This window comes from Hirundo rustica, chromosome 5 (genome assembly GCF_015227805.2).
Source record: "Hirundo rustica isolate bHirRus1 chromosome 5, bHirRus1.pri.v3, whole genome shotgun sequence".
NCBI lineage: Eukaryota > Metazoa > Chordata > Aves > Passeriformes > Hirundinidae > Hirundo > Hirundo rustica.
This window is the reverse complement of record NC_053454.1, coordinates 27801190-27814567: the sequence shown is the minus strand read 5'-3', so window position 1 is coordinate 27814567 and position 13378 is coordinate 27801190. Positions and strand designations below refer to the sequence as shown.

The 13378-nt window shown below is 44.9% G+C and overlaps 2 protein-coding genes across 4 annotated transcripts in view; one reads left to right on the top strand and one right to left on the bottom strand.

The window, feature by feature from the left end:
* Nucleotides 1-1052: 1052 nt before the first annotated feature.
* PAICS (phosphoribosylaminoimidazole carboxylase and phosphoribosylaminoimidazolesuccinocarboxamide synthase) overlaps nt 1053-13378 on the bottom strand; it is a 40506-nt gene continuing 28180 nt past the window's right edge. For 2 of the 3 annotated variants that reach the window (XM_040064182.1, XM_040064184.2), the window contains exons 11-19: nt 11076-11121; nt 10170-10367; nt 7126-7304; nt 6441-6620; nt 6224-6337; nt 4350-4433; nt 4068-4248; nt 2926-3084; nt 1053-2286 (exon numbers count right to left, since the gene is read on the bottom strand). In XM_040064182.1, the coding sequence (XP_039920116.1) occupies nt 2120-2286; nt 2926-3084; nt 4068-4248; nt 4350-4433; nt 6224-6337; nt 6441-6620; nt 7126-7304; nt 10170-10367; nt 11076-11121 (1308 nt within the window). In that variant the 3' untranslated portion in view covers nt 1053-2119. Of the gene's footprint in view, nt 2287-2925; nt 3085-4067; nt 4249-4349; nt 4434-6223; nt 6338-6440; nt 6621-7125; nt 7305-10169; nt 10368-11075; nt 11122-11400; nt 11454-13378 lie in introns of those variants that run through there. The other variant, XM_040064186.2, reaches the window with a different exon arrangement.
* PPAT (phosphoribosyl pyrophosphate amidotransferase) overlaps nt 11600-13378 on the top strand; it is a 42352-nt gene continuing 40573 nt past the window's right edge. The window contains exon 1 of the mRNA XM_040064187.1: nt 11600-11809. Within this exon, the coding sequence (XP_039920121.1) occupies nt 11682-11809 (128 nt within the window). The 5' untranslated portion in view covers nt 11600-11681. The remainder of the gene's footprint in view (nt 11810-13378) is intronic.

The following is a 13378-nucleotide window of genomic DNA, read 5'->3' as shown; positions in this document are numbered from 1 at the left end:
CTGAGCCTGCTCCAGGGTAAACAAACCCAGCTCCCTCAGCTATTCCTCACAGGACATGTTTTCTAGACCCTTCATGAGCCTTGTTGCCCTTCACTGGACATGTGCCAGTAACTCCCTGTCCTTTTTAAAGTGAGGTCACAGAGCTGGACACAGCACTCGAGCTGCAGCTGCATCAGTGCAGGAGGACCATCACTTCCTCAGTCTTACTGGTTACACCATTGCTCACAACAGGCCAGGGTGCCATTGGCCTCCTTGGCCCCCTGGGCACACACACTGGCTCACATTCAGCAGCTGTCACCAGCACCCCCAGGTCCTTTTCTGACAGCTGGCCCCAGCCTGTAGTGCTGCCCGGGGTTACTGTGGCTGAAGTAGAGGACCTAGCACTTGGTCCTGCTGAACCTCATACCACTGGCCCTAGCCCCTCAATCCAGCCTATCACAATCTCTCTGCAGAGCCCTCCTACCCTCCAGCAGATCAACATGCCAACCCAACTTGAATTTATCTGCAAATTTGCTAATGATAGACTAAATGCTCTCATCCAGATCATGCCACAAAGGAATTGCAGCCTCTTTGTTCTTCACTAATACTCACTATTATTGATATTTCATTTAGAGAGTTATTTCAAAAGCATCTGCCCTAATGCTTAAGAAAAGAGTTATAGTTCTTTTACTTTAGGGTAAGCTTTGACCAATTTTAAACCCTTGCTTTGAAGAGAACACTGCTTAGAGCTCCTCTATACAGATGCACATAAGATGTGGTCAGTGCCTGTGATTTGTTGCCAGCAGCAACATTTAATCCAGTTACTCATACTACAGGGCAAGCCTGACCTAACCACACCATCACAGAGGAGTACTTCAGGAACAAAGCAACACTCCTGAGACAATCAGGTAGCAGAGTATCTTTCAGAAGGCTGCCACCTGATAGTGTTCCATGCAGGTTTTAGTGCATAAGCTTCTTGCAAGATTATTACCTAATTTGAGGTCCTGAAGTTATGTACCACAGCTGAAGGCTACTTTTGAGTGTACTTATTCAATAAATCTCCATGAAGCAGATTTGCATTCAATAGTTTATTTAGAATTGTAAAAGCATAGGTGTTACATACTTTGAGTAATTGCATATTTTTTAAAACCTTACCTACTCAGAAGACTGGTGTGTGCAAAACCAAGAAAGTCATGCTTAGATTTCCCCCCAGAAGTTTGTTGCTTTAGTATTTGTTCCCCTGTTCAGTTCAGTAAAATTTCCACAGAAACAGATTGAGGAAATATAGACACAGAATAGCAACAGCTATTGAAGTCTATGAAGACAGTTCAACATCATCACATAGGCCCTATAGAACTACTGAAGGTAGATCTGCCTAGTATTTAAAAGGACAAAGCCTGGACTAGGCAAGAATTAGAGCAAACAGGCAACAAGCCAAGTTACAGGTCACTCGAACCATTTGTATTTGTAGCTTGTTATGAACAAGTAAATTCTTGTCAACTTCACATAATTCCAAAAGATATCAATGGGGTAAATATACACACACATATTTTTTAAAAAAGATACATGTATGTATATACATTTTTAAAGTAAGGCATGTATTTATTTCAGTCTCTTAAAACATTTTTTCACACTCTTTTCCTATTAATACAGCATATGTTGCCATTTTATTGCTAAAGAAAGCAGACCGTCATTGCAAGCAGAACAGCATCAACACTGGCTTTAGTCAGCAGTCCAGTTCAGTTAATAAGATTCAAGACATACATTAATACTATGGAAGAATGTTACTGTTACAGAAATGCGTAAGACTAGTTGAATTCTATTTAGATTGCACCCAATCATTCTTTTGACATAGTCTGTAGTTAACAGTATAGACTAGAAAGCAGAACAGCACCAGTCTGAAGCAACAGAAAGATACCTAAAATACTACTTCCCCATCTCTACTCAGTTGTTATATTAAAAAAATACACAAGGGAAGAATGACAACACAACAGACTTCCTATTCTGCTCTAACAATGCTTTCTTCTGCAAGAAATGATGCAGGACTTTTTGAGGTCATCCAAGGGTAAATCCTAATATGAATGAATATGCACACGCCATTATCATTGTGTAACTAATAATAGTTACTTGTTAGTGTGACTTACAAGGAACACTCTCTAAGTTTTTTGTCAGCCTGCTTCAAGGAGATCCAGGTGTTTAACATGTTTGATCGCAGTTTGGCCCACACTAAATGATTGTTTAACCCAAATATCTGGGCAGCAAACTGGGCAGCTCCTTCAGGTGACAGAGTAGTGGGACAGCTAAGACCTGCAGAGAAAAGAATGCCACTTACTAAAGCATAATTTATAGTCAAACAAAACATTTTCTCTGAAGAACAATTTACAGCAAGGCTTGTGTCAGCCTCCAGGAGCCAAATGATCCAGTTTTAAAGCCAGTGAAGAGTCACATGTTTCATTTTTAGTATGACTGCTTTGTGGCACTTTACACCAAAAGTCACCATACAAATGACTCCCTTATACAGAGGTAAGACTTCTGTGCCTCCACTCAAGTTACTAACAAAGTTAAAAATCATACAAGTAAAACTGCACTTGAATTAGTAGTTAAGAGTTGAGGTATACCTACATTGATTGCTATGACCTTTGATCATAAGAAAAATGCATCAAAATTCAATTTCTTAAATTCCCATTAATACTACTTTCAATTTCAAAATGAAATGTTTAGCAAGGATAAGCCATGGTTAACTTTTTTTAAAGATTATGCCTAGGTAATCTTTGCAGTGTCTATTGAGCTTTTTGCCATCAAGAAGTCAAAGCTTGTATATGACATATTTCCACAGACTTTGCTTGGTATTGATCCAATGCTTTTCCAATGCTTTGCCCTGTGTGTGCACGGTAGAACAGCACAGAGCTAGATCAGAAGAAGAGCATGAGTTGAAGATCATCTTACCGCTGGGTAGTCTGAGAGAGGACCACACATCCTGAGTACCCCAGTCAGCTGAGAGTGGAGGGCAGTTTACAACCGGGTAAGCAGTGTTACCAGACATTACTGGCCCCAAACCATTGCTTCTGCCAGCTACTGCAACAAACACTGTTGGGATTCCATCTCCTGGTAGGGCGGAAGACATGCAGAGATAAGCAATCCACCTTGTTCTCCACCACTTGCTTTTATGGGAACTTTGTCCGAGTTCACAATTGTGTTTGCAGTTATTTTTTCAATTCCATTACATGGCACTAACATTTTGTGTCCAACCTCCTCCTTTAGAGAAATATTTTCTAAGAAATCTTACATCCTTAAATCCAAGCTACTGTTTACCACAGCTAAAATTAGCATTTCTTACTCTGCCTCTGAGGGGAAGTCTCACTATCAGAGGAAGAGGTGCTGCTTAGCTTTGTCGAGAACAAAGCCATTAAGCCTCTGGCATCTGTTAAGCGTTCCTCTCCTTAAATCTGAAACAGTTCACCTCAAAGTGAGTGTTTTAACTATGGTTACCACATTTGTAATTTTATCAAGTAGAATGGTATGCATAGAATGTGTATACTCCCACAGAAATAAATAATTCCTGTATCTCCTCTGCTAGGCTATAAACACTTTTGAAGAGATGTTAAATCTCCTTGGCAAAGAGGGTAATTTAAAGCAAATATCTTTTTCTCATGGTATTTTCTCATGGCATCTAAAGTAATAAGCAAGAACATCTTTACCAAACAGAAAAACATGGTGGGAGCAACATCTGCCTAATATAACACATAAGAATATTCAGTCAGCTAGAGAAACTGTTCTTGTTCCAGAAACGCTGGTATCACCAGCAAGATGCTACAGTAAATCTATTAACATGATCAAGGCTTGGGCAAAGTAGTTTTATCTCAGTTCTGATACTGGGATAAAAGCAGAGGTTAGACTTTGAGTAATGGAAGTTGTGGCAGGGCAGTAGGACAATACATTACACCAAAATCAGTTAGAGCAGTCATGCTACTAGCCAGTGTGAAACAATTGTAACGCCAGTGTGAAACCCCACATAAATCTTTTAAGTTGCCAAGTCATTCTGAAACATGATGCTGTGTCAATCCACATCGGTATTTCTTGGCATTTACCTTCATACTCTGCTTTGATCCTCAGGGTTTCATCTGGCCCTTTGTGAGCAGAGGTCACTCTTAATTCACAAGGAATTCCAAAGGTTGCACATGCCTTTTTTATTTTTTCACAGTGACTGAGGTCAGAAGAAGATCCCATTAACACCACAACTCTACCTTGGCTCTTTGTTTTAAGAAGCAACTAGAGAAGAGTGGAGAGGGAGGAGAGAAATAAAAGCAGTCAACAGAACTGAAGGCACACAGTTACCAAAGTCTAGATGTGTCATTCATAAAAACAGGTACCTCTACTCTTTCTGAAACCCATTCAAAGTTTCTCTTAACCATCTGCAGTGCTTCAGGAGTCACTTCTTTCAGGTCCCGATAGGACTGAAAAAAGGAAAACAAAAGCATTGGAGTGTTGTGGTTTAACCCCGGCCAGCAGCCAAGCCCCACACGGACTCTCACTCACGCTCCCACCAGAGATCAGGGACAGAATCTGAAAGGTAGAATTGAGGAAACTCACGGGCTGCAATAAAGGCAGCTCAATAAGCAAAAGCTGCACACACAAACAAAACAAAACAAGGAATTCATTCACTGCCTCCCATGGGCAGGCAGGTGTTCAGCCATCTCCAGGACAGCAGGGCCACATCACACATAACCATGACTTGGAAAGACAAAACACCATCAACTCCAAACGTCTCCCCGCAACCCCTTCCTCCTTCCCCCACACTTATACACTGAGCATGGTGTCATATGGTCTGGAATGTTCCTTTGGTCAGTTGGGGTCACCTGTCCCAGCTGTGTCTCCTCCCAGCCTCCCATGCACCCCCAACTTCCTTTCCAGTGTGGCAGTACCAAAAGCAGAAAAGGCCTTGGGGTCTGTGGAAGCCCTGCTCAGCAATAACAAAACATCTCTTTATTATCAACCCTGTGTTCAGCACAAATCCAAAACACAGCCCCATATTAGCCATTGTCAGGAAAAACAACCCTACCCAGCCAAAACCAGCAGATGAAGTTGATGTAGTTTGGGTACACAAAAGATTAATTTTGCTACCATAATTGATAAGAATTATTATTATTATACCTCAAATGAAATAGTTACAGTTTCTAGCAATTCCAGGCATAAACAACCTTCTACATTGCAATTTATGGCCATTTACGACACAAAAGACTTTCAGCCACAAGGACATTAAGGTTTTGGAAGCTTTTCACAGGGAAAATTTAAGGAAAAACACATAGTTTCTTTAAATTTTGATTTATATTGACATGATTGCTTGCAGTAGCACTGTACCATCCGGTGTTCTGCATGATGCTATCATGTCTCTTATTTCAGGGAACTGTCAGAGCAATTCACTCAATCATGCTACTACATAATTCAAGTCAAGTAAACAACAGAGCACGTTTGATTCCCAATTTAAAATGAATACCCTTCCTCCCATGTACACTTTGAAATCTTCCCCTGCGGCTTACACCACTTTCTGTCTGTTACTAGTCTCAACAACTATGACAAACTCCTGGCAGCAGCGTTCCCAAACCAGTTCCTTCATAACTAGTCATCTGGTAATTCAGAGATACCTGAGAAGTATAAATGCCATAACTTTAAATACAGGACAAGTTCTGTTTCAAACTTGTTTGCAGGCCTCATATGTGGGCAAAGTCTATTAGTAACACCTTTGGAGGCTACATTATTGAATTCATGGTTAACCAAAATAAATAACAAAGAAAAGCATCCTTACTGCAGCTCTCTCCTAAGCATCACCAGACGTCTACTAGTAGAGGATACCCCTCTAAATAAACTGAGAAACTTAAGAGGCAGACCTGGGAGCCAAAGCTTCTGTTCTTCCCACCAATCTGTTATCCAACTATTTTATTATTATCTGTGCAATTCAGAAATCCTCATCATTCCTGGAAACCCCACACTACATCATGGTAGCTCCAGTCAATAGTGCTGTTGGGTATTCCAGCTGAATATATGCAGACAGAGGATTTTTTTCTACCATACGCCAGATAAACTATTTAATGAGAACGGGCTTGGACACAAGGTACCATACAAACTCCTCCATAACAAGTTAAGACCATCTAGAAGAAGCCACTCTGAAAGCAGATGTTAAACTGTAGGCTTTACTTTCTTCATTCTTCTCCCCTGCTTACTTAGAAGGTAAGGATTAAAGCACCACCTGTTTGTCCTTCTGCTGGCTTCTGTCTCCTGCTGGCCACAGCCTCCATGAATCATTGTCAATAACATCAGCAAGAACAATTTCTTTTGTCAGCACATTAACACCAAATTCAATCTAAAAAGACAGCAAGCATTGAAAAGAAAGTAAGTATTTTAGTAATTATACAGTGATATTTCTCCTGTCAAAACCAGGATGATGAGAAATTAGATTCTTATACCTTCAGGTCTACAAGAGTGCAGTTTTGGGGCTGCCATGCTTTCTCCAGGATCTCAAAAATGGCTTGAGTAGAACGAGACATAATATCCACTTCAGTCTGGCCAATAGTAAGTCCAGCAAAACAAAATTTTGCTTCAATTATTTGCTCTTCAGACCATTGTGGATCATTATTAGCATCATCCTGTTAAGAAAACCAGAACAAATACACGGTGTTATTCAAGCTTGCTATAAGAGGAAAATAACCATTAAAAGATACAAAGCTTTGTGTACACAACAAACACCGGAGACATCTTTCAGCACACATCCCCAGAGCAAGTCAGAATCCTAAATGACTAGCTAGCTACTTACTCTCACCATGCAAGTACTGTTTATTTTAATTTCTCCAAACATATCAACACATCTGTTTCAACTGATGCATTAAGCTTTTTTACCTACATTTTTCTAATTTTAAGTATAGTTTGGCTTGTTATTCTTTGATTGCACTGTAAGCCACTAATATATTGACTTTGGACAAAATAGCTATTGGACAAGAATGCAAGAAAACATTAGATAGGCAAAACTACTGATAGTGAGAGGACTGGTCAGCCACTAGCACTACTTGCTTTATCTGTCAGCATTTTAAATGAGATAATACAGAATTTTAGCTCTGCTTAAATTTGATTAACATCACAGGAAAGGAAACTTACCTTGTAAAACATCTCAATTTTAGGTGGGTAAAACTTGTATCCTTCTTTGACACCAGGGTTTCTCTTGAGGAAGGAACCAGTAGCAATTCTTCTGCACACCCATTCAATTGGGATCATTTCACAGTGAGCTGCTATGAACGCTGTGTCACTCTGTTTCCTGACAAAAGCTGTTTTGATTCCTAAATAAAAAGGTGGCAGCTTAGTTCCATCAGTAGGCATACTCCACTGTTAAAACAGCAGTCACAAACATCTTTAATTTCAAGTACATCTGAATCTTGTTCTTCCTTGGACTTAAGGGACACACTGAACCTCATCAGGGTATTATAAGCCCATTCCAGCCTTGCAAAAGACAAGTATATGCCACGAGTCAGTTTTGCCAATTTTATCATACAACACTCACTTGTAACTCAGAACCTATTCTTGAAAGTAATTTTGTTCACAGGGCCTTAATAATTAAATCTATCCTTCACAATGTCTTTGTTTGTTTAAAAAAAATAAATTGCCAGCAACCAAGTACCCAACCATGTTCTCTGGTGAAAGATTCATTACAGGTCGAACAGTAATTGGAGCCTTTCAAAGGAGTAAGAGAGCACAGCAGTCTTTGCTACTTTGCTGAACAAAAGCAGATGGGCCAGAGAGAATGGCTTCATCCTCCCTTTGATCACAAACTAAGTTATTTAGGACACTAGATCTTGGTGATTTATTAGGCAAAAGACAGATTCAGAAGCCTGTTTCAATCCTGCTGCAACAAGTCAACTTTCTTACATGACTGTAATATGATGGACCCCAAAATAAACAGGCACAGCCAACATGCAGATCAGCACTCTAAGAGCAAAATGGCTCTTTTTTCAATTTCAGTCTTGAGGAAAGCCCCACCTTTCTTCCTGACTGTTGCACATAAGAAAAAATATTAAAAAAAGGAAGGCCTTGTAAAATCACGGCTCAGGTTTGTTACTTTGGCTAAGCAGAAAAGGACTATGGGAAAGTGACTCAGCTGAATTAGAGGTAGAAAAACAAGTTATATAACCATTGTGTGTTCACACTGTGGTGTATGTTGGCTGGCTGAATTACATTTGTTATGATTTAAAACTAGGTGACGGATAAAGGGCTAACTGCTTAAAAAGGCCTGGTTTTTGCAATAAAGCAGCTCTCCTTTGCGCCTGCCTGGGGACTCCGCGTCGCTGTGCTTCGCACGCCCCACCAGGGCAAGGCAACTGCCAAGCCCAATCAGCATCTGCCAGAAACAGAAGGCAACGGAGCTGCACTCCGTCAAACCAAGCAGTTCTAGAACCATAAAGGAAGAAACAAAAAGTCTTAAAATATGAACCCTGACTCTTCAAAGTTTGGTGCACTTCCTTCAAAGGTAGAATGATTTAAATCATCAAATGCACATTAAGGCCCCTTTCTGGTTCACTACTGCATTTTTTATCAGTGCAGGTGTGTGCTTTTGCTACGCTGACATTAGCTCTATGATAAAAGGGAGAGAAACTTTAACAGAGCTTCGTAAATCATCACCTCTGAAAGACTGGGTAAAGAAGAGTTGTGCAAGGCAAACAAGCAAACACCCTCTACGATAAGGCATCCCCACTATCTGCATTTACACCACTCAAATACAGAAACTGGAGAAGAACCCTGAAAGTTCTTTTGTTGCTTTAAAATGCAGATGCAGTTTACCCTGCACGTTTTTCCATGGCACTTCAAAGTTATGAGTACAAGCCACTCGTGAATTTTGAGAGGTCAACAGAAAGGCTTCTTCATGCTAAAAGTGCGTATCTGTAGGATATGAAGTATTTTGATTGTTATTTTAACTATTGCCATTCAAGAATTAGGCAAAGCATCTCACCAATTGCTCCTAAATGAAAATTAGAAGTTTTAATCAACTTCAAATATAATCAAATACCTAGGAGGGGCTTCTTAGCACTGCATGCACAACAGGCTTCCCAAGAAAGCCAGTGACTCAGGATTACACTGAATTACTTGGTACATATTTCTGTGTAAGTAGTTCTTAAAAGACAGGCTGAGACTATGTAACTCTAGAGAACCCATCTTTCTTTTTCCCATTAGAAACATGCTAGGACTTCACAGTTTCTTTGAGAGCTATCACCACACCTTTTAACAGATAACACAAATTGTAGAGTAATTTAACTAGTGCCTGAAGCAGTCTTTGTGAGAATGTTTCAAAGCATATGGAGCACAGAGCTGTAAGCAATCTTAGCTAGCTTACTAGTGCCTGTATTCCGGTACTGTTAGCAGACTCACCACCGACAGGAATTCCTCTTTGCAACTTGTGAACTACTCAGTCAAAGACATCTCAAAATCCTTTCTCAAAGCAAAGCTACTGGCTCCATTTTTGGAAGTGTGGTGCAAAACTTACTTGAGTGACTTAAGTTATGTACTCCGTGAAAATTCACTGCTAGCATCAGAAATACTTTGAATCTTTTAAAGATTAAGCACCCGATACAGTCAATACAGACTGATAAATGTATTTTGCAATGTGGTCCTCACAAGTGTTACATCCAAAGCTTACAGAAGTTTATGCTGCTATAACACACAAATGGGGGGGGGGGGGGGGGGGGGGGGAAGACACTCTAATTTTATGTTTCACCTTAACATACACAGATTTCACACAGCCTAGACATAGTGTCGTAGTGCCACTAGCTAGAAGTGCATTCTATGCATGCAGATGTAGAAAAGCAAGGCAGATGCATCCAGTCCAGAGTTACAGGTAAGGAAGTGTAGGGTATGGAAGAACTGAAAAAAGCAGAGAGGAGGGGATTACGGGCGTGTCCAAACAAGCAGGAGAAACTATTGCAGTTATCTGCAACAACACCAGGTTACTGCAGAAACTCTCATGTTCCAAGTGAACGAGTCACTCGCTCAGCTCTAAAGTACCAGAGAGAAAAGTGTAATTAAAAGCTATTAGAAAAGAGATCTAATAAACCACAAGAGCCTCAAGGCACGTTAATAGCTTTTATAGAGCAATACTCTGTTGTAATAATGTCTGTAACATACAAGCACGCACACTCTACCTTTAAAATACGTACCAGCTTCCTGCAGCAGCTGAAACACACAGCTTGTCGTTGTGTTGGAAATGGCAGCCTTCCCTTCCATTCGGTCCTTCCTGGCTGCATTTCCCGCCGTTATTTGGTCTTTCGACTGCATGAGAACACATCCCGGGATATCTGGCAGCTCGTACACTTCTTTCGTTTTACCTTCGTTAACTTTTTTGCCAAGTTTCAGGTCTAGAGGAACAAAAAAAAAAATCACAAAACAAAGCCGAACAAAAAGTTCATTTTTGCATAGCAAAGACTTGTTTACTTCCGCACGCAGAGACACCACCTTCGAGCCCATGGGGCTCCAGCAGGACCCCGCGCTGCCGTCCCTGACCACGAGGAGCTCCCGGAGCCCCGACCCGACTGGGATGTGGCCACGTTCCCCTAACAGCGAGGCCAAAAGCCCCGCTCAAGGCTTCCGCCCGGCGCTCCCGGCGCCACGGGAGCCGCGCCAGCCGCAGCCGCGCAGCTCCGGCGGTGCCCCGGCCGCCCCCACCGCCCCACGGCCGCGGGCAGCCAGCCGGAGCTGCCGCCTGAGCGGGGCGGCCAAGAGTCCCCGTTTCTTTAGTTTTTCCTTTAAACTTCGGGGCGATCGCGGAGCTCTGCGATACGAGCGGCGCGGGGCGGCTGCCGCCCCCAGCATCCTGCGCCTGGAGCCGCCCCCGCCACCTCTCCTGCAGCCGTGCCCTCCCTCGCACACGAGCGACTACCCATGGAAAAAAAAAAAAACAAAATTAAAAAAAAAAAAAAAAAAAAAAACCACGAAAACCCCGAAAGAATTAACCTTAGGGATTAATTAATCAGGGATAAAGTTAACTCCCAAGCACCAACACCCCAAGACGCTGAGCCAGAGAGCGGCACCTCCGACCGACCCACCCCCGACGGCCGCCCGGTTACCTGATGCTGCGGGGGCCATGGCTGCGGCGGGAGCGGGCACGGACACCTAGGGCACAGGAGAGAGCCTGAGCGCACGCCGCGGGGCTCGGCCGCCGGGGTAAGAAGGGGCCGGCGGAAGGGGCGGGCAGCCCGGGCAGCGGGCAGCGGCGCCGCCCGCCAATCGCCGCCCTACGCCGCGGGGCGGCCCCGCCGAGCCCCCCGAGCGAACCCCGGACGGCAGCGTCGCACCCACCCCCCGTCCCGTGCAAACACGGCCCCGGCCCTCTGCCCGGCCAATGCCGGCCGGTGCTACGCCGCGCCCGGCCCCCGGCCCCCGCACCCTCACCCCGCGGGCAAACATCCCCTCGGCCTGGTGCGCCCCGCGGGGTCGCGGGCGCCCTGGAATCTAGGGGAGGCGGGGCCGGGCGAGGCGGTGGAGCGGGCCGGGGGTGCGGTGTCGCCCCCCCGTATGTAAATGAGGGCGGGAGGCGCCCGGCGGGCCACCGGGATCCCCGGGCGGAGCGGCGTTGTGGGCTGAGCGCGCCGCCGGCAGCAGCGCGCGGGAGCCGCTGGAGCGGGGCCGGGACTGGGAGCGGGGCCGCCGCGCCACCACGTGCCGCCCGCGCCATGGAGCTGGAGGAGCTGGGCATCCGGGAGGAGTGCGGCGTGTTCGGCTGCATCGCCTCCGGCGCCTGGCCCACGGAGCTGGACGTGCCCCATGTGATCACGCTGGGGCTGGTGGGGCTGCAGCACAGGTAAGAGGGGCGCGGGGGGCGAGGCGTGCCCGGACGGGGCCGCCCGGACGCGGCTCGCTGTCGGGCCGGGCCGCGGCGGCAGCTCGGGGCCCTGCGGCGGCACGTGCTGCCCGGAGGGCCTCGGGTCTCCGGCGGCGGGAGCGCACGGAGAGGGGAGGAGAGGGGAGCGTCCCGGCGGGTCCCTTCCGCTCCGCCCCGGCGGAGAGCCCCGGCAGCATCCCGGAGGCGAAGTGCAAGGAACACCCCTCCGCCTCCCGCCTCCCGAGCCGGTCCCGCCGAAGGAGAGCTGTCGATCGTCTTTGGACCTCGGCTGCATCTCGCCTGAGTCGCATCCGCTCTCGCTGCCGGGTCCGCGCCACCGGCCCGTGCGTTCACACGACTCTGAGCGAAGCCGGCGGCATGGCCGCGTCCCGGGCGGCGGGGGATGGCGGGGATGAGCCCCCGGCGGCAGCGGGGTGCGCCCCGCGCAGCGGGATGCGCCCGCCGCCCCGTCCCAGCCACGCCGAGCAGGGACCTCCTGCCGGAGTCGCGGCGAGGCCCGGCCGTCATTCTCGAGATACTCACCTTAAAGTTTAAGTCATACAATCCGAGGCTACCGAAACTTAAGCGTTTTTAGGCTCCTACTAGCGGTAGTGGTTTAGAGTCATCATCACGATACAATAAAACTTCTACCTGCCGTGTCTACCGCAAGGTACAACAGACCTGATTCACTGTCATCCATGTGGATGCAGAGCTACAGAACGAAGTTTGGGTTCTGCTTCCATTTGGTTGGTATTCAAAATAATAATGTTATGGACTGACAGCAATCGTTTTTTCAGTGGTGCCAGAAAGGGATATCCTCCCTGTGGGAACACATGCACAGCCAGACACGCACGGGCTCATTTAGTAGTACATGCTGAGCCCTGTTTACTGTGTTTGACTTTGCAGCTTCAAAAAGAGTGCTAAATAAACACATTTCTGACAGTCTGGGTAGGTGGGGTACCTAGGTAACCTGGGCATGGGTAAGTACACGTGCACTAAATAGATAAAATATGTTCTTTGTATTTCTGAGGTCACAGACATGTAAGTCTTCCTCTGAAATTGTTTTTTGACCAACAATAGGAAATCATTTACATCATAAACATTTTCTGTTTATTACAGCAGATTTTTCATTTACTTTTCCTGGTAAAATGCTGCATCCCTACTGACTCTCATATGCTAATAAATCTCTTTCGGCTGCAGGTATATATATTTACCAGTGTCCACCAAAAATGTTTTTACTTTGAGTGATACGGCCAAAATCCCAGGAACAAAGCCATGGTTTTCATGTAAAATGAAACAATAGTCTCATTTTAGCTTGTATCGTTTTTCTGTGAAGAGGCTGGGAAAAAAAATCTTTCCTTGTTTGTGCTTACAGTTACACTGGTGGACCTGGAGTATCTTAGGTGGAAATAAAATGATTTGTGTATTTTCATTACTTTGCATCTTATGTCAATTTTCATTGCAACCTTATTTCAACTTTTCAATATGTTTTGTTTGTTTTTGTTTTTTTCTTCTTTGATAGGCACTTGACAAATATATTTAATTTGT